Consider the following 27799-nt stretch of genomic DNA (forward strand, 5'->3'; position numbering starts at 1 on the left):
TATTAACAGTATTTATATACCGCTTTTCAACAAGTCAACAACCTTGTTGTTGGGGGCTTGTTGTTGCCCTTCAAAAAAGAGAAAAAACCACTCTTGATGGCTGTGTCTCCAAAAATTGATTAAAAATAAAAATCCCCATTTCTTTTCAGCCATCCCCTTTTTCCTCCTGCCTCCTTTGGGGGTGGGGGTACTCTGTTGGCTGCTATTGTAAGACAAAAGGCACAATCCTAGCTAGGTCTACTCAGAAGCAAGTCCTATTGTGTTCAATCGGACTTGCTCCCAGGAAAGTGGGGTTAGGATTCCAGCCAAACAGGCTCTAGGTCTCAGTTTGCATCAGTTTGTAATTAGCAGATGCACACAAAAAGTCTTCCCCTCCCCCAGCAAATTCACCACTTCTTCCCCCCTCCCTTTCCAAAACCCTCCAGGTGTGCTGCTAACAAACTCAGGGCACAATCCTAACCAGGTATACTCAAAAGTAAGTCTTATTGTGTTCAATGGGGCTTACTCTCAGGTAAGTGTGGTTAGGATTGCAGACTCAGAGTGCTGGCAGCTGTTTTTTGTTTCTAGTGTATAATTATAACACCTTCATCCCCATTTTGGGGGTAACTGAGGTGGGATGTTGTAATGGGGAGCCATGGCCAATGGCTATAAGGATCAGGGGAGGTGCAAGCTGGAAAAGTTTGAGAACCACTGTGCTATGCACTTGCTAGAACAATTGATTTTATTGCACCACATAAATACCGAAGGCTTGAACAAAAATGACAACCCTCCAAATTTACATAAAAATACAGAACTATGGCTACAATTCTATGTACACTTTCCTGGGAGTAGACCCCACTGAATGGAACTTGCTTCTGAATAGACCTGCATAGGATTGAGGTGCAAATCTCCTAACATAAAAACCAGTAAAGCAGCAACATTACACACTCTAGAAAATTGAATAAGTCACCTCATCACCATACCTTCAAATTTTCCTAAATATGTGAATTAACTGAATACACTTTTGAGCAAGCTAGACCCCTTGAAATCTTTGAAAACAAGTAAGTGAACAATAGTTCACAGTAAGATTCCATACATTTCATTAAAAATTAAATATGCATCATTTCCTTTAGATTGTACCCAGTGACTGCAGTGCAGTTATTCCCTAAAGCAGTATTTCTCAAACTGTGGGTCAGGACCCACTAGATGATCACAAGCCAATTTCAGGTGGGTTCCCATTCATTTCAATATTTTATTTAATACACTGCTCAAAACAATAAAGGGAACACTTAAACAACACAATGTCACTCCAAGTCAATCACACTTCTGTGAAATCAAACTGTCCACCTAGGAAGCCACACCGATTGACAATCAAGTTCACATGCTGTTGCACAAATGGAGTAGACAACAGGTGCAAATCATAGGCAAGTAACAAGACACCCCCAATAAAGGAGTGGTTCTGCAGGTGGTGACCACAGACCACTTCGCAGTCCCTATGCTTTCTGGCTGATGTTTGGGTGACCTTTGAATGCTGGCGGTGCTGTCACTCTAGTGGCAGCATGAGGCGGAGTCTGCAACCCACACAAGTGGCTCAGGTAGTGTAGCTCATCCAGGATGGCACATCAATGTGAGCTGTGGCAAGAAGGTTTGCTGTGTCTGTCAGTGTAGTGTCCAGAGCATGGAGGCGCTACCAGGAGACAGGCCAGTATACCAGGAGACGTGGAGGAGGCTGTAGGAGGGCAACAACCCAGCATCAGGACCGCTACCTCCGCCTTCGTGCCAGGAGGAACAGGAGGAGCACTGCCAGAGCCCTGCAAAATGACCTCCAGCAGGCCACAAATATGCATGTGTCTGCTCAAACGGTCAGAAACAGACTCCATGAGGGTGGTATGAAGGCCCGACGTCCACAGGTGGGGGTTGTGCTGACAGCCCGACACCGTGCAGGACGTTTGGCATTTGCCAGAGAACACCAAGATTGGCAACCTCGCCACTGGTGCCCTGTGCTCCTCACAGATGAAAGCAGGTTCACACTGAGCACATGTGACAGACGTGACAGAGTCTGGAGACAGCAGGGAGAACGTTCTGCTGCCTGCAACATCCTCCAGCATGACCGGTTTGGCAGTGCGTCAGTAATGGTGTGGGGTGGCATTTCTTTGGGGGGCCGCACAGCCCTCCATGTGCTCGCCAGAGGTAACCTGACTGCCATTAGGTAACGAGATGAGATCCTCAGACCCCTTGTGAGACCATATGCTGGCGGGGTTGGCCCTGGGTTCCTCCTAATGCAGGACAATGCTAGACCTCATGTGGCTGGAGTGTGTCAGCAGTTCCTGCAAGGTGAAGGCATTGATGCTATGGACTGGCCCGCCCGTTCCCCAGACCTGAATCCAATTGAGCACATCTGGGACATCATGTCTCGCTCCATCCACCAGCGCCACGTTGCACCACAGACTGTCCAGGAGTTGGCGGCTGCTTTAGTCCAGGTCTGAGAGGCGATCCCTCAGGAGACTATCCGCCACCTCATCAGGAGCATGCCCAGGCGTTGTAGGGAGGTCATACAGGCACGTGGAGGCCACACACACTACTAAGCCTCATTTTGACTTGCTTTATGGACATTACATCGAAGTTGGATCAGCCTGTAGTGTGTTTTTCCACTTCAATTTTGAGTATGACACCAAACCCAGACCTCCATGGGTTAATAAATGTGATTTCCATTGATGATTGTTGTAATTTTGTTGTCAGCACATTCAACTATGTCAGGAACAAAGTATTTAATAGGAATATTTCGTTCATTCAGATTTCAGATGTGTTGTTTAAGTGTTCCCTTTATTGTTTTGAGCAGTGTATATTAGACTTGATGCTACCATGCTATGTGACTGCTTTTGCAGAACAGTTACACATCTGTACTTTTAACAGGCCACTATATATATGCTTTTAACAATGATAGTAAATGGGACTTACTCTTGGTAAGTGTGGGTAGGATTGCAGCCTAGGATTGTCAAAAATTTTCCTGTTTGATGATGTCACTTCCAGCCATGACATCACTTCCGGTGGGTCCTGACAGATTCTCAATCTAAAAAGTGGGTCCCGGTGCTAAATGTTTGAGAACCACTGCCCTAATGTAAGCACAAATTTCTGTTTGCATGTTTGCTCTATGTTCACACAACAAGCCAATCAGAATCTGTTTTTAACACCCCTGTAATTTGTCATGTGGACAAAATAGTAATAGGGCAGGGAAGGTTTTGGGAGTGCAAATAGGAGCAAAAAAGGGGGCATGTATGGGCAACACCTAAGAGCTACATTAGGCTTTAACGTGCACACAGCCATTCTGTCTCCTCTCAGAGCCAAGTATCAGTGCAGTCCTTGGGAGCCAGCACTATTGATTAAAACTTCTGATTTTGCATACATTAAGAGAAAAGAGGTTGCACCATACTTATTCTCATCATCAGCTAGTTTAAGAACATCTGTGCAAGAGCTGACATTCATAAACCAGAGTACAAATTGTTCAGCTTCTTTCTTCCACCTGTTCTTGCTATGCCATTTCCTTCCAAAGTGGGAGTAAACGGCATAGGAAAAACCCCACCAGAATAGGAACTCAGCAGACAAACCCCTCCTGCCTTCCTGACACTTTTTGTTTATTCACTCCCAGGTCTATGAACATATTTCCTCCCCCAGAATACTAGACTCAGCATACAGATCCAGCTGAACAGTCATCTAGCACAAGCTAAACTAGACTGTCTTTTCATACTGACCTTCAGTATATTTCGGCCATCAAATGACTCCCTCTCCTTGAAAGACTTCCCTGCAGTTTTGCTGTTTAGTTCTTCAGCTGCAACAGAAATTAGTGAGACTAGAGTTCTTATTGTTTCAATGCCACTAAAAGTATTTGTAGCACACAGTACACTTTATGCAAGAAAGAAAACCGCAAATTATTTCCAGAAGTACATTGTCAAAATTCCAAGAGTCATCAATTTTGTTGCAAGGATTATGCAGGGCTGACAGCTCATTGTAACAGAATCATCCAGGGAAACCGGAATCTAATATCTAGTGCTCTGTCAAGGCATGTTTCAGCAGTAAAGCATTTTCTCCTCTCTTGAATTACCAAGTGCAGCATCAAATATCTGATCATCCTGCAGAGTACATTCTTAAAATCACAGAAAAATCAGATACCCAAGCAATGCATCCTTGTTTTCAAGGTGTCTCTAATCTCTTAATGTCAGCAAGCTAAGAACAAACAAAAGCAGATGAATGGCCTCCTTAACTACATCTACTCATGTCTACTTTACCCAACTGCAATTTATCCTCGCTAGTACCACCACTTTAACACAGGATTCAGCTGTGCAAACTTAGGTCTTATTTTATTTAGAGCAGGGGGTCTTCAAACCCAGGCCCGGGGGCCAGATGCGGCCCGCGGCAAGCCTCTATCCGGCCCACGGCCAATCTCTTGTCCCTTGAAAGCCTCTGGCCCACTCAACTCAACATGACTAAAATTGTGCTCTGATTGTATCTGGAGGGTGTTCTGAGGGCCAGAGAGGTTGAATGAATGAGCCCATTCATTCATTTATTCACTTATCTAAGTTCCATCTCTAATTTATTTATTTAAATTTTTTTTCCAGCCCTCAAAACCACAGCAGATATTTGATGCGGCCCTCTGGCCAAAAAGTTTGGAGACCCCTGATTTAGAGCATGCTTCTGGCCCTCATGGAAGCAAGGAATAATACAAGACACTACGTGAGGAAGCCTCAAAAGTCAAAGGTAGCAGACTGTGCAAGAGATTCTTGTGGACAGACTCGCCTTTTTCCAGGGTGGCTGACCCCCATGAGCCCATCAGCCAAGACCACACAGCAGGCCCTCAGAAGCCTTCCGGAAGAGGCAGCCACATCTCCCATAGCAGCAGGCATGTTGTTTGTTAATGAGCACAAGCCCTGCTCAGGGAGGCAGTGCCCAACATGAGAACCAGGGGAAAGGTAGCCCAGCCTCCAGAACAGGGAAGCCAACAAGCTGCCAGCCCCACCACCAGAGATGGGGAGCAGGTTGAAAATAGCCCTCAGGAAGGAACCTGAGCAGGTGTATCTGGGGCAGTCACAGGTCAGCAGGGGGGTGAGGTGGCAAACTGGTTGGGGTGGTTTATTGGGCCTCATGAGGCCATGATAGGGTCATAAAAAAGAAACCCGTAATTAGGTCAAGAAGGCTACCACAGGCAGACCCTGAGGAAGAGAAGGCTTCTTCTTCCTGTGCTTCAAAGCAAGCACCAATGCATGGAAGAAGAAGTAAAACTCCCCCTCCCCACCCAAGTGCTGAGATTCCCGACAAGGAGAGGGGGAAGAGAGACACTGACTGGGTTCTCCGTGGTGGGATGGCCCCACAATAGTACTCAAACTCCTTCTCAGATTTAGTAGTCACATTACACTGATATATTGGCCAAATAACTCTAATTGCTACATCTTTCCTCCTCATTTGTTAAATATTATACCAATATATAGCTACATAAGAAGCAGATCTATACATTCTTACACTGATCAATCTTGTCATAACGAAAATTCTGATATTTGTTGGAAACCTGAATCTTGGTAGCAAATAGGACAACATAAACATGTGAAATAGCCCTTAATTCACGTGTGTTAACAGAAACGTACCTGGTTGCTTGTGGAAAGTGCCTCCAGTCAGGCTAGTAAAAAACTGCTGTGGACCAGTAATTTTTATAGCCTTAATTGCAAACCTGCCTTAATTTATGCTGAACCCAGGGTTGAAATTGTATGGATTCCTTGATACAGACTCCACAGAGCCCTGTCCACTATCTGTCTTTCTTCTTTCAATGACCAAACTGAAGACAAATTAGTGAGGTGGGTAAACATATAATTGGTTGAATCTAATTAGCTTGGCCACTCTAAAATCCTCAGAATACACCATATCTATACACAGAAGCTTGCCCTCAGCAACATACTAGTACTAATGTAATGTATTTTTAGAGTTTGATTAAACAGGAATTCAGTTATCATTCTGTTCTTAGCTATTCTCATAAAAAATACGCTACAAGTTGGTACTACAGAGCATGTTCTGGCAGAAAGGCAGGCATTATGTACTCAGCAGTAATGAGCATCAAATCTTGACTAACCAATTTTTTTTTAAAAAAGTAGGAAATGTTCGTGAAATAATGACAATATTGTTTATAAGTACTACAAGATCCGAATCCCCCCCCCCCCGCAACATGAAGAAAGAACTAAATGTTTGCCTGACAAAAAATGAGTTTAATGTTTCAGCTAAAGGTCTCCTCCTGGCTTCTACTCCTGATACATGCAGCCTTAATGTAGGAACCAAAGTCCTTGTGAAGGTCATGAACCCATTATTTTCTGCACAAAGGTCATAAAACAATGATAAATGAACAACTGCAAAGGCAGGAATCATATAGGGATCAAAGCAGCTGCTACATTATCTCAAGACGACCTTTACAAATGCTCACCATTGGGATCTTTCCGGAAGACTGTGTTCATGACAGTGGCATGGAGTTTCACTCTATCCCACTCTTTCATCATTAGCCCAGAGGTAACAAACCGATCCATCAGTCTATCTGCTATTTGCTGCAGCCTTTGGAAAGGAAAAGAAAATGAAAAAGGTAATTATGACTTTCATTTATATATTAAAATGATTCTGCTCATAACTCAGAGCAGAATGAAAATTTTGTGAAACTGTTATTACTAAAATAATATATATTGCATTTGTATACTTCCATTTCTCCAGGGAGCTCAAGGTAGCAGACTATCTGTGGCAAATGCGGTAAGGGTGGATCTGGTGTATAAGGCTTCAATCCTATCCACACTTATCTGGGAGTAAGCCCCATTGATTATAATGGGAGTTGCTACTGAGTAGACATGCATAGGATTGGGCCCTAAGGCAGACATTTCCTCCACATTTGCCACTGTACTTTATCAGCAAGCCTGGGGAAATTATCTTCTTCAATACAAAAAAAAAGTATTGCCTCATCTGAATATGCTTCGACTTCTCAGTAAAGACAGTTTATCCTGTTCCGTGTACAAGACTGCATGTGTAAATCAGGAATTTGGTAAAGGATGTTTGTCTGATATAAATTATAAACTGAATGACAATCACCAGTGGCATACCTAGGAGGGGCAATGGGTACAAATGGCAGGGACAGTGCCACCAGCCTCGCCCCCTTTTATCTTTTTTTTTTTTTAAAAAAAAGAGAAGCCAACAGCTCCGCCAGCTTCTTTCCCTTTTAAAAAAAGCCCTCCTCCTGAAGGAGGGGGCAGCCCAGAATTGTGGCTAGAGAATCCAGCTGTGATTCAGTGCCAGACTGGGCCGCCCCTCCTTCTTTATAGGAGGAGAGGAAGGAGGCAGCCTAGAGCGGCAATGCACCAGGAGTTGTGACATGCTGCTGCTCTAGGCTATCTCTTTCCTCTCCTCCAGGAGGAGAGGAGGGAGGCGGCCTAGAGTAGCAGCACCCTGGGAGTCACAACTCCCAGTAAGCTGCCACTTTGGGCCGCCCCTTTCCTCTTCTCATATAAAGGAGGGGGGCCCAGTCCAGAGCTAAATTGCGGTTGCAGAGGCAGCAACTCATTGCTTCTTCTGCTGTGATTCTGGGCCATGTACTTTGTCTCCTTTGAGTAGACGAAAGATGCTGCCCAGAGTGGCATCGCTCCTGGAATGGCAGCCACTCCAGGCACGATTCCACGCCACTCTGGGCTGCGTCTTTCATCTCCTCCATGTAGATGAAAGACTTGTCCCAGAGCAGCAGCGTCTTGCTCTGGGCTGCGTCTCTCCTCTCCTTGTAGGAAAGGAAGCTTGGCAGCCCAGAGCAGCATGGAATCACACCAGGAGTACACTTGTGCTCCTGGCACGATTCCTGAAGGAACTGCGGTGTTGTGATGTCACTGCAATTATTTCTGGTTTATAGGCATGGGGGAAACAAAGTGGCAGCCCTGGGCACAAAAAGCCCAGAACCACCACTGTCAAACACTGTTTTTACCCATGCCTGTACTTTTCATTACCTATCTCCAACCTGGCATACATCTTGGCCCCCTTCCCCACATCACAGTGGCTTCAACCCTGTTTCCTTAATCACATGGGGTGGTTTGTATAAGACATTCCCCAATCTGCACTGATAAACCTACTTTCAAAAGGAACACAATGGGAAGAGTCAGGACAAGCACACATGTGCATGTGTCTTTTATTATGCGTGGCCAGGCAGGACAAAAACGGATTGTCAAAAATCAGTCCTGGGACAATGCCGCCTTTCCTTCACAATGTAGATTTTACCAGGACAAGGTACTGCAGGGGTAGGTCATCCCACAAATCCCTCTGTTTGGATGTGCACTAGCGTGCATCCATTTTGGCACTAACATGCAAAAATGCATGAGTGCAAACACAATCTTAGACTCAAGCTTCATTTGGACAGGTTTCTTTGTTGACACTGTAAAACACACACATACCCAAACACAGCAAATGCAATGAGAAACAGACAGAATGAAAGGCCCATTATCTGCTGCTTAGTACAACTGTTTTGGTTAAAACGGCAGTATAGCTCAGCTGCTGCTTTGTCTAGGAATGTTTTCAATGGTTAGCAAAAATATATGCTGCATCAATACTCACAATCTAGCTTTCCTACCTTACCCTATTCAAAGCACAGGTTGATGGCAATTCAGAAAGAAGGAAAATGTGAGCTCCTAAAATATGGCATCTCCTTGTATTTTCACGTCTGCTTTGATATAAGGGTTCCTCACAGGAGGAATGGAATGACTGAAAATGATTAAAAAGCAGTAAGACAATGTTCCCAGCCTAGAGCATCTGCCCATAAAAGGGCAGTTGACCAGGACAGCCTTTGGCTGATGTTGACAATTAACAGAGCCATCAATGGTAATGAACTCCTTCTTTATCCTGGGATTTGGGACCTAAGGTTTTACCTCACCTGCAGGTCCTGAACTTGCAGATCTGCCCCACCTCTGATTGTGACCAGAGCTGTGTCAGGTTGTGTTCTGAGACCCTTCTGAGGGCCAGGGAGGCCATGCACAGCCTTCCCGACACTCAGCAGGCCTTCTGAGGCCTCTGGAAGGCCTCAGAATGCAACTGGAGGACAGGTGCTGCAATTCGCAGACTTGATTATCCACAGATTTCTGTATCCGAAGGGGTCTGGGAACCTCATGGATACCAAGGCACCACCTGTACAATTAGCCATTTTCATCAGTAGAATCAAGAAATTAGTTCTTCACTCAGCATCTTGCTCAGTTCAAGAGCCAACACCAAGGCACATTCTTGTGTATTTGAGGTTCTCGATGTGGATTCCTTCAAGGAAAAGAAAATATAAAAGGCATCTTCTTAAAGGCATCTTCTTCTGGTTATAGCTGAATGTTATTTAAAAGCCAAATTAGGGACCCAGAAAGTTTGTTAAGTGTTTGGTACATGATATTGCTGGAAAACACATTTTCCCCCTTCTTACTGCATGGAAGTGTTGACTCATATTAAAGCTAATTGTAAACTAGATGTACAAACCAAGGAACAAACACTTCTCTAAACCTCTGCAGCTCTTACATACTGTCTCTCCTTTCAAAGCATTATGCAAGGCTCATAGAACCATGGACAGAGAGCATTCATTAGAACCAAATATTCCTACCCATTAAAATAAAAAATGATCACAAATATGAAGTTATACAATATTATCACCAAGGCTATTAGAAACATAATCTGTTGGAAAACTATATGTTGCCACCTTGGCTCTTTAAGTCCTGCTCAGAGAACCGAGAAGGAATAATAATAAGGTTTATTCTCCCTCAGACCACCATTTGTTTGACAGTTCTTGATGAGCTAATGCTACTGCTTGCTGACTTTTAGCTGCCCCTTTGAGGCTGTTACCAGTTAAGTTTCTAGTCTTATGGATTGAATTTTAAAGGTTTTTTTAAAAAAAGAATTGCATGTGGGTGATACATCAGTGATTTTTAAAATTAGCAATGACAAATGAAAGAAGTATCATTACAGATGATACTAAAACAAATTAACAGAATAGCTCAAGTGAATATGGTGCTTTATTATGTTATGAAATTAATCAAAGAAATGAGACAAATTAAAATGAATTATAATGAGAGTCTGCTACAAGGGAGCTATCAAAGCATGACCTTATCTCACTGTTGCCTCCGCTAACCCCTCTCAAACAGAGAGCACCTCCAACATCACCAAGGCTTAAAGATTCAACACTTCTGCTTCACAGCATCAGTTATTCAGGAATACATACAGAATGGGAAGGACATCTGCCTCTCACATTGACTATATCACATTGACTATATATTGACTGGTCTCTATATGACTAACGGTGCAATCCTAACCCTTTATGTCAGTGCTTTCCAGCCTTGACATAGCGGTGCCAATGGGACATATGCTGCATCCTGCAGTTGGGTGTCACTCACAGAAGCCTCCTCAGAGTAAGGGAATGTTTGTTCCCTTACCTCAGAGCTGTCCTGCCCTTAGTGCTGGAAAGCACTGACATAAGGTGTTGGGATTGCACCCTAAATCAGTTAGCTGGATGAGTTTTGTTTTTTTCTGATGGTGGTAGAAGAGAGGGTCATTGTTTCATATTAATGAGTACCACAGAACTGAAAATATGCATATAATCACAAGAGGGAATCTAGGGAGTTTCGGCCCTATCCTAACCAAGGCCTGCATGGGCGAACACATGTTCTACCAGTGCAGGCTGCTGCAAAAGTGCCATAAAGCGCTTTGTGGCAGTGTAGAGAGCTGGCGCACCGGTGGGAAAGCCAGGGCCTTCCTGGAGCAATGGAGGCCTATCAGAGCAAGTAAGCCCAGTGCAAAGTGAGGAGGGAGGGTTTGAATGCAACAGGGGATAGCAAAATGGGGAGGAGATGGAGTGGGCAAATCGGGCCCAGAAAGGGATGATATAAGTGGCACTGCACACCAACTCCTGACCCCTTTCAGGGCCTGATCTGCCTGCATGGATTAATGTGGTTTTGCACCAGCAATATCGCTGGTGCAGGTCCAAGTTGACCCATAGTGGCTGCTGGGCCTTACCCCAGGGCAAAGGGAAAAATGTTACCTTATCCCAGGAGACCTCCACCAGCCAAAAATCCCTCATGGAATGAGCAGAGCCTGCACCAGCACCACTGTATTGCCACATGATGATTTAGTTAGAATTGGGGTGTTTATCTGAATCCTTAGGACCTTAACTTTCATATCAAACTATATGGAGATCCTGAAGTGGTTCTATACAGAAAGTCTTGACAAATTTGCAAAAGGAAGGGTTTGCGAAAGACAAGTTTCAAAGAAATTTGAAAGAAGTCCCAAGAAGAATTCCTACCATCGGGAAGAGGGTTTCAGCATATCAAACAACTTCTTATTTGTCTCTCATATCCTAACCTACGTCCTTACAAATCCCACAATTACTTCTGTATCCTCTGCTGTGCTTTGTTTTCACAACATGCAATATTCCTGCAGAATTTGGACTCATTTTGACAAGAATGTCAAGCATCATGATCAAGATAAGCCATGTGAGTTAAGTATTCTCAATGCAAATCTGCTGAAATTAATCTTGTTACAGGCTTTGAGATTTCAAAGAAAATTTTCTTAGATAAAAACAATGAATCAATTCATTTGAGAGATATCAAGCACAATCCAATGCACGCAATGGGCCAGCCTAAGTCCTTTCTGCTGGCCCAGGAGAATCACAAACATGCCATAAAGTGTATCTGCGACGACCAGAGAGCCAGGTAGGCCAGCAAAAGGATGCATGTCTGCCTCCTGGTGCCAGATCATGGCCTGGACCTGGCGAGTTTGCGCTGACCTAGGGAGGCTGGCACAGGGGGTTAGGGAGGGTGGAGGGAGGGTGGAACAGAGGCATTTATGGGTGGAGGGAAGGAGGGCCAGTGGGTGAACCAGGCCTGGAAGGGAGGGGTGGGACCAGTCTGGGCAGCCTAGGCTGGATCCTAACCTCCCTCCTGAGCAGCCCAGCATTACGGTGGGCTGCTCGGATCTGCACCAGCTATCTGAGGAGCCCCACTGAGGTTGCTGCCGTACTACACAGCATAAGGGGAAATAAATTCTCTTACTTTGGCAACCACCTCCTGCCCTGTGCTGGATACAGTGCAGACCAGCCAGCCTGTCTGTTCCAGAGCAGGATAGCATTGGGCTGTCCGTCTCATATGAAATATTTAGTCACCATTCATATTTCTCAAGAAATTCTTCTTCCAGAGCTAAAACAGCAGCTAAAAACATGATACATGAACCCAGGTAATTTTATGGAAAATCTGCAGAACTTCAGAAGCAGATTTAGGCAAAACAGGAATAAGCTATATTCTTTTATGATAATTTTTGAAGCAAAAAAGACAAGGGACACAAGAAAAGCGATAACTTTTCAGAAAAACAGATTTTGAGGAAGGGAGAGGGTAAAAATCAGCAAGGAGGAACATTAACTTCACACAATGCAAGTGTCTAAAAACCACAGCTGCATCACAAAAAGCTAAATTATATACAGTGGAGGTACTGGACAGATTTGCATATATTAATTTTACATGATTTATTTTACTTCCAAGATTCATATTTGCAAAAATAGTTGCTTTTTTCAAGGGAGGGAGAAGCAACAGAGAATAAAGGGAGGAGGAAAGATACAGAGACTAAGGTGACCTAAAAGGAGAGCCAAGGGGAAAAAAGGTAACATCTATCTATCTATGTATCTACCATGCTAATCTTCTTTAAACCTTAACTAGTACTAACCATATTGGTCCGGTTATCCTTAACTATATTAAGGCCATTAGAAGAAAGGCAGGAATTCACACCTGGAATGGAAAAAGTAGGAGAAGACTAAGTGTACACAGGCTCCCCGAGTTACAGATGTCTGAGTTATGAACAGCTGTGTCAACGCTTTCCTTTCGTGGTTCTTTTGCACAGATGCAATAGTGCTGCGCTGGCAAAAACCAGCTGTTTCAACCTAACAACTTACATAAAGACGTCTGGAACCTGACCTGTACATACATAGAGGTCTTAGTGGAATCTCACAGCCTGCGCTCTTGTTGAGGGACAGGCCTTTTAACATCTGTATTAGTCCATAGTGCAAACATTTGGCAGAGTTCTTCACTTTACAGAAACTTTACCTAGCAGGACATGACAATGAACACTAATCCTGAGTCAAACAAGGGTCATTCACATCAAATGAATAATTGAAGATAGAGGGGCATCACAATCTCTTGTATGACAAAACTAAACAATAGAGCATTTACATTTAATTCTTTTCAGATGGGTGAAATTACATGTCAGAATCTGCACAACAGCAGCATAATACCGTAATTAGAACCAACTAAAAATCACAAAGTAATGAGTGAACTTTCCAGCTTAACAGAACTCTTTCTCAGAAGCCCCATCTGCAATACGCAATAGTCTTAAAATGGCGATTCAGGTTGTTTGTTAATTAGCCACTGCCTAGAAAGAAATTTCAAGCTTCACCAAAGCACAGCAGTACAAAGAAGTAATACAGATCTCCTTTTGAAAAGATCAGCATTATTCAATTTGTTTCTATCACCAGTCAGAACACACAGGTTGCTTATAAGGCAGAGAGCTAAAGAAAATCATAGTACTCATTTACAAAGCTGAAAACTAATTTAAGATGATGTACTAAACACTTGTTAACTGAATGTTGTCATGATCATTTACTCTGATGTTTCTTTCAGGAAACTGTACATGTATTTCAAAAGACCAGGAAGAAAAAGGCCTAAATCCTCAGTGTATACATTGAAACAAAAAGCAATAGAAACAGCTTACACTTCCACAGGTTTAATAGAAAAGAAAGTGACCAAGTTTAATACATGGTAAACATACATTTGTAAGAACATGGCCAAATGGTCAAGGCAAGGGCATTAAAAAATGGTGGTACTTGTAAATACAGTGGCTGGCAGAGCTCAGTTTTTTAGCTAGGCCCTTAAACTGAAGCTAGTGAGAGTGGAACACCATTTCCAGTTTTGAAAATACTAAGTAGAAACAGCACAAGTGGATACTCGGTAATTATCTTTTTCAGCAGTGCCACTCATCAATCCAAAGGCAAGGTCGTTACAGCCCTATCTTTATTTATAGGGAAATATCATCTAGATGTCTGGTGGTATTTCTGACAGAAACTATCAGAGTTTAAGAAGCTTTTTGAGAGTCATTAATTACTTTTGTCAATTCAAATATTTTATTTTTCCACAGAGTGGAACTGAATACAGAAACAGGAAACTTACTTGTTCGATCCATCCTTCATGTGAACTTTTGCATAAAGAACATCTATCATGGCTGGATCATCATTCATGTACTCTATACCTGCTACTTCCACAGTCAGCGGTTTGCCTTCAGCAATTGTGCTTTATAAAGAAAAACACAAAACACCAAACTCAGTTATTTAATATTAGATGGCAACTGATACCTCACTTTCTCAACTGCACTAGGCTAAACCAAAGCACCAACATGGTTTCTCTCTCATTTATATTAAAAAGCACAGCAAAACTCCCAGCTCAGTGCCATTTCATTTCTACCCTATATTAGAAGGTTAACGGTGCAATCCTAAGCATGTCTACTCGGACCTAAAGTCCCATTGTGTTCCATGGGGCTTACTACTAGATGTATGTTTAGGATGGCAGCCAAAATGACTGATCATCAAAGCTGGCTTTCACAATTATTCCTCTGCTTCTAGGGTCAAAAACTTTGTTTTGAGACTTCATAGGCACTGCCCATAGTTGCCACCATCACCCCTTCCTTCATCTACTACAAAAAATATTCACAGAGCAACTTTGATTCTACTGTTATGCCCACAAATATATGGAGTAGGTAGTAAATAAGCGTCCATGAGAAGACAAAGGATCCAATCCACCACAACACTTCGGGGTAGTATACAGATGCCTCCATACCCCATTAGCCCCGACAAACTCTGTACCTATAGATCGGAAAACTACTGGCCCTTCTGTATCACTTTTTCTGAAAATGCTGCTGTGACTAAAAAAAGCAGCTTCAACAATGCCTAGACCGCGCACCCTATTATGTGCCTGATGCTGGATAATCGCTACAGCACTTACAGCCCAATCGTGAGCAGCCTGGCACATGGGGCTGCAGCAGTGCTGAAAATGACTGCTGCCGCATCCAACACGTTCCAGGCAACCCCCACAGCCTCCTTGGAAGAAAGGAACTTTCGCCCCCTTCCCCTGGGCAAAGCAAGTAGCCCCACAATGGGGCTACTCTATTCTATGTCAATCCAAAGATCAGTGTAGAATGAAGAGCCCTCCATATCAGGCGGCCAGCCTGACACGGATGCTCTGGATGAGGTGGAGCAAAGTTCCACCAGTCCCATCTCTCTCTCACCCCGCTCCCTCCCCCGGAACGCCTCCTCCCCGCTCTCCTCTGCCCTCCCTCCGCCTCCCCTCACCCCGGAACACCTCCTCCCCACCTCTCCTCACGCCCCCACCTACATCTCCACTGCTCAGCAATGCATGCGACCGTGAAGCAGCAGAGCTGCGGTGCTCCACTAGTGCTAGCCCAGCACCGGCACATTTTTAACAGTGCACACTGGCGATGAGCCAGCACGTGAACCTTAGGATTGGACCCTTAGGCAGGAAATACTGTAAGGCACCAGGGGCTCTGGGTTCTAACCAGGAGCTGTTGAAACTTCTCCATTCAGCTGCTGTAACATCACTGAAAGAAACCCAGAAGCAGCATCAGGAAATTTCTGGAGCAAGGTAAGGTTTTCATTTATGTGATTTGAAGGGATCAGGTTGGCATCTAGGCAGTCTCCTACCATGCTGTGCATAGTGATGCTATACCCCATTAAAATGCTTACAGATAATTATATGCAAATTATTTTTCCACTTAGAGTGGCATTTTTTCATTTAGTGTGTCAGATTTCAATGGTTCCATCAAACATAATGTGATCATAGGAAAAATATTCATATATTATATAGGGTTAGCACTGGAGTCCATACTGAGTCCCACTGTTAGTAGATTTCAGGCCTTTCAGGAAGCAACCACTTCACTTCTAGATATTACATGGCACAGTGTTGGCACTAAATAAATATTAAATAATAGTTGTAACTGTAGCACTGCTTTGAAATGATGAAAGTCTAGCACCTTCACATTTTAAAGTAGGAACCAAAAATGATGCTTGTATGCAATTTTGTGGATAGCAGCATAGCTCATACAGCTAGATTCTTGCATCCTTTTTCCCATGATGCAGATATATATTGTTGTAAAGGTTGTAATGACAACCAAGCCTGCCCCCCAAACCCTAGAAAAGCACAGTTCTTATGCCATTGTGCTGATTTGTCCCCCATAACCACTAATGTCAGTCTGGTGGCACTTGCACAAGAATCTTGTGGGCCAGTTGAGGGGGCAGTCACAGAGGCCTCCTAAAGGTAAGGGAATGTTTCTTCCCTTACTTTGGGGCTGCATCAGAGCTGGAAAGTTGGATAGGAGTGAGCCCCTAGAAGTCTTTGTATAAATACAAGGGAGGGAACCTCACATGTCCATGCTTGCGATTCAATCTACACTTCAAACAATATGGTTTTACACTACAGATATGGAAACTCCCACACTGTAGAATCACTGACCTATCATTGCAGGACTGATTTCTTATACAACTTGTGTGCCTTCGATGCTCTCTGCCTAGGGCTTGTTTAAGAAATTAATCTCAGGGATATACAACCATCTGGAGGAAAAAAGAGCTATTTGTCAAAGATCCTGCTAGTGAAGAAGTGCTAAGGCAATCACATTTTTTATGCACTTCTAGGAAAAAAAAAATCAATCTTTGTTCACAGACAAACCACACAAGAAAAAAAGAAAACGGTCTAAAATCTTGTAGTAAAATTGCAAGCAAAGGGATGCTCTTAAATTGGTTGGTGTTAAGAGCAAATTCAATTAGGTCCTTGTCTTGTTTACTGTGTGCTTTTTACTTATTGCTAATAATGGCTTCCTGCAAACAAGTATCCTGCTCTCTCTTTTATGCTTCTGGAATCAGCTCCCCCCCCCCCAATACCTACAGCACATTGAGACTTCTCATTCTTTTATCATACTACTTTTACTCACTCAGCAAAGTCTTCTTTACATCTCTGCAGGATTTCCTGAGCTTTCTGGACTTCCTGTTCATTCAGGAGAACCAATGTTCCAATAGTCAGGTGGAGTTTGGCTGGATTCTGGAACAGACTGCTGCTAACACCATAATTCTGCAGAAAAGTTTAGAAATTCCTCAGGTTACTATGGTATAAATTAATTTATATTAGTTTATTTCTGAAGACCACAAGTTATGATGGCTAAAATTGAGGTTGAAACGTTCATATGAGAACATGGCAACAACAGGAAAGATAAAAAAGTTAATTGAAAAAAACACAAAAACACATTCAAATTAAATAACCTATTCTTTACCATTTTGCTAGCTGCAAAGAAATGCATTAGCTCTTATCTTTATAGCTGCTAAAGCAAAGGCAAATACCTTACAGGTAACCGTTTTCATTCAGTTACTGTGTTAATTTTTTCATTTCAGAAAGTTGGATGATGCTGCACAATAAGGGAGTAGGTATTTTCTGTATCTTTTGAAAAACTCCCTTGATCAATAGGGTTACCAGATGTAAAGTGGGGCAGAGTGCCTAGAAGAGGAAATTTGTACAGAAGAGGGAATTTGGGAAGGTGCAGCTTTATAAAACCCTTCCACATTAAACTGTACCTGCCAAAATTCCCTCTTCTATACAATGGTTAAAGGTAAAGGCACTCTGTTCCACTTTGTATCTGGTAACCCTATTGATGCATGACCCAGTGGCCTTCAAGTCAGTGGTGTAACTAGCGTGGGGCAGGGGGGTGGTCCGCTCTAGGTACCAGCCTTATGAGGGTGACACCACAAGTGATCAAAATCGCTAACATCGCAGTGGTTAGTAATAATACCATCATGCTATACACCACTGGATGCGGAATTTAGAGCGGAATGCAATGAAAAAACCAGAATGAAATATCTCCTTTCTATCAAAAGTTATGGCCAAAAAACCAGAAAACAAAAAAGCAAGGAGCCCTATGGAAAGTGAATCTGGGCTATATCACATGTTTACTCATGAGTAGAGGAACTTGCCTTAGTCCTTTGGAAAGGGCAGGCTGAAAGGAATCCAAAGACACCAGAATGGTCCTGATCCGATGAACACAGCCTCCCAAAAACACCCGAGAAGAAGGTCCCTCTTTCCAAGCTGATGAATGTATTGAGGCCTATGGAAAGTGAAACTAAGCCACATGGCTGAGTTTACTCATGAGTAAGTAAACATGCATTGGCTCCTGGTCAAGTTGGGCACAGGGGAATGGTCCCGATCTGATGAAAGGGCAGCTCAACAAATGCTCCAGAAGGCAGCACCCCCCCCCAAAGGAATAAAACAGAGGGTTGAGCTGGTAAGGTGGGCACTGGGGAGGGCTGAAAATCTCATTGATTTATTTATGGGAGGAGGTGTTATTGCAGGCAGGCTACAGAGACCATTCACTTGGTGGAATTATAATTAATTTTAATTAATTAAATTAATAAATTAGGGGGTGACAAAAATTTCTGGGCCCCGGATGTCAAATGACCTAGCTACGCCACTGCTTCGAATACTATAGGTAGTATGGTCTGAAACCTCAATGCAGTGAGGACTCTGCTAAAAGTTCAGTGCCTAAGATAGTTTTCAAATGAATGAGAACATGCCAGGTAACATAAACACAGGAAATACTTATTAAACTTTTTGTATCCAAGACAGTTGTAGACAAGACCAACCACAGCACTCCAGAGCCCCAGGACTACCAAGCATCAAGGATCTTTCTGTTAATATCTACTCAGAGTTAAGCCCCACTGAGTTCTGGGGGACACTACCAAGAGAATAAGTACAGACTTACAGCCTCATTGGATATAGATCTAAGCATGGAGAGATCTTGATTCTTGACCACTGAAACAGGCCTTCTTTTGTTCCTTAAACTGTTAGCAAAAACAGTTCACATTTGATTGAGATTTTTCTCTATCAGACACAGAAACAGATCTGAGATTTTACAAAGAGAAGAGACTCTATATGAAACTTTTAAAGTTCTGTTCTCTGTTGCCCATTCCAATAGGTGTTTGAATAATCTGCAAATACAGCTGGCAGCCGTCCAATCACTGCCACCTTCCATATCCTCATAAACAAATGAGATCAGATTATTTATTTTGTAAACGTATATTCTGCATTCCAAATAGCATGCTCCAAGCAGCTGAGACAAAAGCTTCAGAGTTCCCCAGAGCTCACTCCTGCTTTCAGTTTTGACAACAGCTACCAAAGTAAACTCCAGAAAAGGCCCTAAACCCCTTAGTATGAAACCAGATTTAAGATATGCTGCAAGGACAAAGCATTCTCATGAGCTCTCTCTTAATCTGGGCCAAGCACCAAAAGCCATTTAGTCCACTATAAATAAAGGGAGCCTCTGAAGCTGGAAATATAGCTGAGGGCAGGTTTGGTATGTTCTAACTGTTAACAGAAATTCATTTTAATTTCTGTAATGCTCATAGATATGATGAGCACAAAATGTATATCAACATAATAAATAAGCAGCTTTTAGGAAAAGGGGCATACTCAGTCTAATCTCATGGATAGGAGTAGTTGCAGGAAAAAAAATCTAATTCACATTATAATTACTATCAGCCTAAGCTGCTGAATCTTCCTCTGCAGCTTTCCTGGGATCATCAAAGGCATCTTTCATGCCTTGACAGCTTCCCATCCAGAGGTTGCACATCACCAGGAAAGAACTATCTACTGTAAACTAAAGGCAGCATAGAGAGGCAAAGCCCAGTTAAACAATATGGAAGAGTCATATTACAGTACTCTGCTTTAATGTTCTTTGCAAAAATCAGACCAAATATGCTGCTAGCTTCTACATCTCTAGTGTTGTTGGCATCCTTCAGTCTCGGAAGACTATGGTATTGTGCTCTGAATGGTGGTTCTGGAACAGTGTCCTCTCCAGTGCGCGAAGCCTGGGTAAAGTAGGTATGGAGGATAGGCTGTTACCCATGCAGCAAATCCCCCCTCTCCACATCGCTGAAATGGACCAATGGAAAGGCAGAAGCCAATACGGTTGGTTCCAGCGGCGTCGCAGAGTTGCCAGAACGTGACTGTGTTCAGCCATGAACTGCCTCAGGGACTCTGGCTCCGGATTTTGCCTCGAGGTTGACTCCTGAAGGCTTTTCCATAACTGGATGTAGCCACAAGGCAGTGGAGGTTTCGGATCAGAGTTTTCCTTCTCTCAGATAAGCTGCCTTCCCAGGCTAACAAGTCCCATCTACCCATCTACAGTGCACACCAGCAGTGAGTCAGCATGCAAGGTTCTGGATCAGGCCCTATATCAGCATACAAAGTGGCTTTACTGTACCCCCAAACTAGAGCCAATTGGGCAAAACCAATGCCATTTTTTAATTCAGCACCTTAAATATATCCTAGAATAGCTCTAACTCTTACAACAGCAAAATGTGTATAAGCCTGGGGAAAAATGAGATTGGAATGGTTCAGAGTCCAGAGTTTACCCATTACTATCTAAGGAAGGGAACACTTCATTGTATACTGAGCTCTTGGCATGCCTTATGTGAGCTGTGCATACGTTCTATGTAAGCTTGGATACAGACCAAGCCTCCTACAAGTGGAACATTCCCTTGAACTGGAAATCTTGGTGCAAACTCTTTTTGCCTAACGTGACAGAAAGATGATACATTTAGACATCTACGCAAATGGTTGCCAACTGCATTTGATATGCAGCTGTCTGTTGATATACATGGCAAGCCAGAGTGCATTATATCCATCAATACGATCCAATAAGTATACCATAAGGCAGGAATTCTAAGACTCCCAATTCAGTTCCAAGTTTGATTACATATTTTACAAGCAGATGTGGGTTAACTAATTGAGTTAATCCAGGAATAATTTGCCCATTAACTATTAATGTTCCAGATCAAAGTTAGTCTATAATTGGATCAGAACTATGAAGCTAGGAAAACACACTGAGAAGGAACAGAATACACTGGAACACTATATGCCTGGAGTTGCCTGCCTTTAAGTACAATTAACAGATTAATCAAACTAGGGCCCAATCCTAGCCAACTTTCCAGTGTTGATGCAGCTGTGCCAAAGGGACATGCGCAGCATCCTGCAATGGGATGGGGCAGTCATGGAGGTTTCCTCAAGGTAAGGGAACACATATTCCCTTACGTTGGGGCTGCATCGGAGCTCAAAAGTTGGGCATAATTGGGCCCTCAGTTTCTTAGCACCTCATTTTGCACACTTTCAAAACTGTTTATTCAGTATGCTATCTTGCAACATGGAGAAGACAAATGGAACAGATAAAAGCAAAGGAAGAATTATCCATCTTTTCTTTCATTTAAGGGGCACTCAATGACACCATTAGGTTTACCTAGGATCAGTGTCTCTAAAGTAATTGGTAATGTCATTTAAAGTGCACGTAATGAAGTAGATATTACTTTAAGCACAATAATACAGCATGTAACAATCACGTTAAAAATTTTCTCTCAGATATATTTCTGACAACAAATTTTTCATGAATTGAAGCCTCTTCTAGAGAATGTCCGCTGTTCACAATCTTAAGAAATAATCCTAGACATACTTCGGTGGGTGGAACGAAGCAAATTTCATTTAAATTCATGTAATTTCCCAAGTACATATGTTTGGGATTTGAATAACTGACACTAAAATATTCAATTTATTCAATATAGCTGGCTTCCAAACACTGCCCTCTGCTGGATATAAAATTATGGTAAGACTTAATACTACATGAATGCCCATGATCATAAAACATGATTACTAAAAGACCGAAAGCTCAGAAAAAGAGATGAAGGAAATGAAGGTTTTAAGAAAAGATAAAATTGACTGGAAGGTTGTTGAAACTTTATCAGGAAATACTTTCTCCATATTTATGTTGCCAAGAAAATATGACAGGAGATTTGTGAAAATGTGAGATGAATTGCAAATGTTAAACAAGCTTTGTGAACATTCTTACTTCATAACACTATAAATATACATATATTATACTTTGTCAATATATTTGATTTAAAAGTCTAGCAAATTTTCCCAGAAAACACTGAATTTTTAAAGGTGTACCAATTGGGATGAGGGGGGTTAAGTTGGGAGAAACATGAGCTACCACTACATTTTTATCTAATTCACATTTTATCTTTAAGCATTTATTGTTTAAGCAATAAAGCCATGCAAAACTTAACAGTTCTTACAAAGATCAAATAACATCCTAGACTTTTTATGCCTCTTCTTTCAAGTACAAAGAAAAGCATAACATTAAAGCAGTGATTTTCAACCTTTTTCATCTTGTGGCATGATGACAAGGCACTAAAATTTTCAAGGTACACCATCAGTTTTTTTTCCCATAAATTGACAAGGCAACTATACTGCCAGCAGGAGGCTCACATCCCACAATGGCCCTACTAATAAATGAGCCTCCCCAAATTCCTGCAGCATATCCATGGACTGTTTTCAGTACACCAATGTGCCATGGCACAGTGGTTGAAAATTGCTTCACTAAAGCATGGGCACATTTGTTATAATAATAATAGTAATAATAATACAGGTATTTATATACCGCCTTTGGTCGTCAGATTTCTCCTCAGACTTTATTCAAGGCGGTTTACATAGGCAGGCTGATTAAATCGCCATAGGGATTTTTACAATTGAAAAAAGGTCTTTTAAGAACCACAACAGTCCAGGTGTTTCACTCTGATCTGGTTTCAAATTCTGGCCTCCATCCTTCCACGCTCAGAGCAGATAGAATCGCTTGGCTTCAGCTTGTCAGCTGGTTTAAGGTCGCACGGTGCCAGTGGCCTCGAACTGGCGACCTTGTGGATGTTATCTTCAGGCAGACGGAGGCTCTACCCTCTAGACCAGACCTCCTGCCTGTAGTTATAGTCAACTACACAGCTTTGACAAATATAATCTGAGTCCTATGCTGGTTTTACATTGATGGATCTAGCAATTCACCTGCTTAAAACTGGGGCCACTGGCTCCGATACTTCACCATCATTCTATGGCCTGCTACGGACAGTGCAGGAGCCAGTAAGCCCCATGCCGGCAGCAGTGAATCACAGAATCTCTCCCACAGCAGGTATGTTGGAGTAGTTCAGGGGCAGGAAAGGGTGGATCTTGGTCACAGCCACGCATGTAGGATCCTATCCCTTTTTTCCAGCATGGACTCACTCCGAGTCGCTTCAGACTTATGCCAGTTAAGGAACAGGCATAGGTCTAAGGACATTGGGTCAATTGGGGTCTAAGGCATAGGCCTAAGGTTATTGGGAACAATGTGGCCTAAAGGGAGCCAAGTAAAGCTATTATTTACTTAACTTTCCTGAGCTGTCTGGTTCCCTGGTTGGTCTGAGCCAGCAGGGGATAGGATTGGGTTGTGAGTTTATTATTTTAGTTTGTTTATTACATTTATATCCCATTATATGTACATTACATTTATATCCCATTATAACTCCCAAGGAGCCCAGGGCAGTGTGTGTGGTTCTGTCAGACACTATAATCACTACAAACTATGGTGTTACGTATATGACACAGCAAAATACATAACAAACACTCCTGATAGCGCAAGCTGTACAAATATGAAAGAATGATTCTGATACAAATTTCTAGTAGTGCACCTCAAGATATTGAGAGGTTGTAACTTGGAACTGCAGTGCCTAAAAAGAAAGGGGGGAGCCTTACCCAGTGATATGCAAGATTAATCATGAATATAGTTCTCAAGAGCATGGCCAGTTTTAATAAAGCAGAGATATAGTAAGAATAAAGAAGTCTGAACTGACTCCATGCTTTGGTTAGAATAATAATTCCTAAGCCTATTTGGGGGGAGGAGGGTTAGTCTAGATGCCAATATCTTAGATCAGGGGTCTCCAAACCCAGGGGCCAGATGCGGCCTGCGGCAAGCCTCTATCCGGCCCGCAGCCAGCCTCTTGTCCCCTCAAAGCCTCTGGCCCACTTGACCAAATATGACTGGAGCTGTGCTCTGGTTGTATCTGCAGGGTGTTCTAAGGGCCAGAGAGATTGAATGAATGAGCCCCTTCATTCATTTATTCACTCATCTAAGTTCCATCTCTAATTTATTTATGTAAATTTTATATTAAAAAATTTTTCTGGTCCTCTACACCATGCCAGATATTTGATGCGGCCCTCTGGCCAAAAAGTTTGGAGACCCCTGTCTTAGATTATGGGGTCTAATGTCAAATGCCTGCATCTTAATTTTGCACTAGGGTATCCAATTATTTCCAGATTTATCTTTTTTCTAGGAAATATTTTGCTGGAAATGTGTTTCCATCTTTTTTAGACTTTACAATAATATAATAAATATATAAAAATGACATAAGAGAAACTTTGCAAGCATATATTCTATCTCTGTTCTAATGCATGCTGTCAATAACTGAGCATGTGTTGCACTGGGGGCTGAATCCTAACTAAAGCCCCCCCCCCCCCCAATGATGCAGCTGCACCAAAGGAGAACATGCTGCATCCTATGGTGGAGGGGCAGTCACAGAAGTCTTCTCATGGTACGGGAACTTTTATTCCCTTACTCTTGGCAAGGGTTTGGCAAGCCAAACCGGAAGTGGAGCGCAATAGCTCTACTTTCACTTCAAAGTGGCAAGGGAGCCCTGCAGGCGCTTGTGCAGGGTTCCCCACACCCTGGGAAGGCTGCTGCTGCAGGGACTGGTGAGTACATCCCAGTCCCTGAGCGGCATGATCCTGGGGATCATGTTGCTACCTTCCCCCCATCCCCACTGCCTCCCTCCCTCCCGCGCAAAGACTTAGTGGCTCTCAAACTCTCCCAGAGAGTTTGAGAACCATTGGTCCACAGTGTTCACTGCGCCTCTACTAAAGAGATTCTGCTCCAAGTACTATCTGTCTGAGAAATAAAATAAGTAAGAGCACATAGTGGGTCCTTCGCTCTTGTGATTCCCTTATGGTAGAACTTAATCCTTCGAAGACATTGCCAGAGCCCAAACATATAGTATTTCAGAAGGCAAATTAAAACTTTTCTATTCAAGCAAGCATTTGGTTTGATTTACCTGATCCTATCTATCCCTGCCTCTCCAAGTTAGATCTATTTTCATACTATTTGCCCAATATTATTTTTAATGAATGTTGATTGTAATTGCTGTTATTTTGATGCTGTTAAGGCAACTACATTAGTTTCCTTTCAGAAAGAAGGGTGTGGCATACTTAAAATAAAATAAATACACTTTTGTTTATAGCAATATCTTCCCCTTGGACAGTTTGCTTCTCCAGTAGAAAAGCTTGACTGATTAGTGTCTATTAATCTTTACATCTCAATGCAGATTTCATTTTTCTCAAGAAGTCAAAAAAGGGGAGTTGTCTGCAGTATATATACTGACACATGAGACTACAGCAATATAAAGAATGGACGTGGTTGCCATGGTAACTATTCTAGTAAGAGGAAAAGATTCTGTACCATTGCTCAAAAACCAGCAGAAATGCTAATTCCTGATATGCTCCTTTTCTTTCTTTCTTTTTTAACAGAGCCATTGATCAACCCCAATTAAACCAAGACATCATTAAATGACTATACTTTTTTGAAACTGAAAACAGGAATAGGAACAAACACACAGCTTCTATAATGGACACACATTCAGGTTCCTCTAAACATCCTAAGAACTCCCCTGCTGCTTTGCACAGCTCTTTTTATTTTCTTTTTGCACGGCAAGCACAGGTTTTCAAATATCATTTTTTCATTTCTCATGTGCTTTCTGGAAGATCCTGCTGTGAGATAAAGTGGTATCAGAGTGGCATTATTGACCATGAAATGAGTGAGCAACATATAAATTAGAAATAGGCTTCTTCAACTAACCAGCAGCTGTGTGCCTTCAAATATGTGTATGAGAGTTTGGAGAAGAAGGCAGAAAAAAAGTATCTTGCAGCCTTAAGTCTTTCTTGAATTAAATTGCAGTGTCTTACAGAGAAATTCTAAGTTTCAAAATTGTGAGGACTGGGAATTTTGATAAAGAGGAAGACAATAATAATAATAATAATAATAATAATAATAATAATAATAAACTTTATTTATATCCCGCCCTTCTCCCCAAAGGGACCCAGGGCGGCTCACAACATATTAAAAACAGATTAAAAACATAATTTAGCCACAAATAAAAACATATTAAAAACATATTAACATATACCCATAAAAACCATAGATAAAAAGTCAGATAAAAAGAGCAAAATGTAGCAAATCAGAGAAATCAGGCCTGTAAAAATACTAAAAGATACAGAAAAGATGTTTTAAAAGGCCATGTACCCAGAAGGCTTCTTTAAACAAAAATGTCTTCAGGCCTAGCCGAAAAGTCTCAAGAGAGGGAGCCATTCTTAAGTCAAGGGGAAGGGAGTTCCATAATGTTGGTGCCACTACTGAGAAGGCCCTATTTCTTGCCGCCGCCCCACGTACCTCCTTAGGCGGTGGCACTTGTAAAAAGGCCTTCTCTGATGACCTAAGAGGACGAGCCGGATTGTACGGAAGGAGGCGGTCTCTAAGATAGCCTGGCCCAGAGCAGTATAGGGCTTTAAAGGTCAAAACCAGCACCTTGAATTGGGCCCGGAAATGAATGGGCAGCCAATGCAGCCCCCGGAGAAGCGGGCTGACAGATTCAAACCGCCTAGCTCCAGTGACCACACGGGCCGCCGCATTCTGCACTAATTGCAGTTTCCGAACCGTCTTCAGGGGCAGCCCCACATAAAGCGCGTTACAATAATCTAACCTCAATGTCACCGTGGCATGGATCACCGTGGCCAGGTCTGCACGATCCAAGTACGGCCGCAGCTGGCGCACCAGCCGAAGCTGAGCGAAGGCCCCCCTAGCCACAGCCGCCACCTGGGAATCCAGGAGCAGCTGCGAATCCAGGTGGACCCCCAAGCTGCGGACCTGCTCCTTCAGAGGGAGTGCAACCCCATTCAGAGCAAGCCGATAGTCCAGTACCTGCATCGAGGATTTCCGAACCAGGAGAGCCTCTGTCTTATCCAGATTTAATTTCAGCTTGTTAGCCCTCATCCAGATCCTCACTGCTTCCAGACAGCGCTCCAGGCCCTCAACTGCCACCCTGGAGTCTGGAGGAAAGGAGAGATAGAGCTGGGTGTCATCAGCATATTGATGACACCCCACTCCAAACCCCTGGATGACCTCTCCCAGTGGTTTCACGAAGATATTAAATAGCATGGGGGACAGAATTGAACCCTGTGGCACCCCGCACCTCAAAGGCCAGGGTGTCAAACAGGCATCCCCCAGCACCACCATCTGAGACCGACCCTCCAAGTAGGAGCGGAACCACCGCAAAACAGTGCCTCCAACTCCCAACTCAGCCAATCGGCCCAGAAGGATACCATGGTCGATGGTATTGAACGCCGCCGAGAGGTCCAGCAGGACCAACAGGGACGCACTCCCCGTCCAGTCCCTGGCGTAGGTCATCCACCAAGGCGACCAAGGCAGTTTCCGTTCCAAAGCCCGGCCTGAAACCAGATTGAAAAGGATCCAGATAATCCGTTTCATTCAAGACCCTCTGGAGTTGGGCCGCCACCACCCGCTCAATTACCTTGCCCAGAAACGGGATGTTGGAGACTGGCCGGTAGTTATCCAACACAGTGGAATCCAGGGAGGGCTTCTTCAGGAGGGGGCGAACCACCGCCCGTTTCAAAGCGAGTGGCAACGTCCCCTCCATCAAGGAAGAGTTAACCACCCTCCCCGTCCACTCAACCAGTACACCCCGGGCAGCTCTTATTAGCCAAGCTGGGCAAGGGTCAAAAAGGCAGGCAGACGGCCT

The 27799-nt window shown here is 43.1% G+C and overlaps 1 protein-coding gene across 4 annotated transcripts in view; it reads right to left on the bottom strand.

The window, feature by feature from the left end:
* The window catches only part of ASCC1 (activating signal cointegrator 1 complex subunit 1), an 82734-nt gene that overhangs the window by 40536 nt on the left and 14399 nt on the right, over positions 1–27799 (bottom strand). For all 4 annotated transcript variants that reach the window (XM_066621698.1, XM_066621697.1, XM_066621695.1 and 1 more), the window contains 4 exons: positions 17029–17165; positions 14202–14321; positions 6437–6561; positions 3729–3805 (listed from right to left, as the gene is read on the bottom strand). In XM_066621698.1, the coding sequence (XP_066477795.1) occupies positions 3729–3805; positions 6437–6561; positions 14202–14321; positions 17029–17165 (459 nt within the window). The remainder of the gene's footprint in view (positions 1–3728; positions 3806–6436; positions 6562–14201; positions 14322–17028; positions 17166–27799) is intronic.

Source organism: Tiliqua scincoides, chromosome 3 (assembly GCF_035046505.1).
Source record: "Tiliqua scincoides isolate rTilSci1 chromosome 3, rTilSci1.hap2, whole genome shotgun sequence".
Classification (NCBI taxonomy): domain Eukaryota; kingdom Metazoa; phylum Chordata; class Lepidosauria; order Squamata; family Scincidae; genus Tiliqua; species Tiliqua scincoides.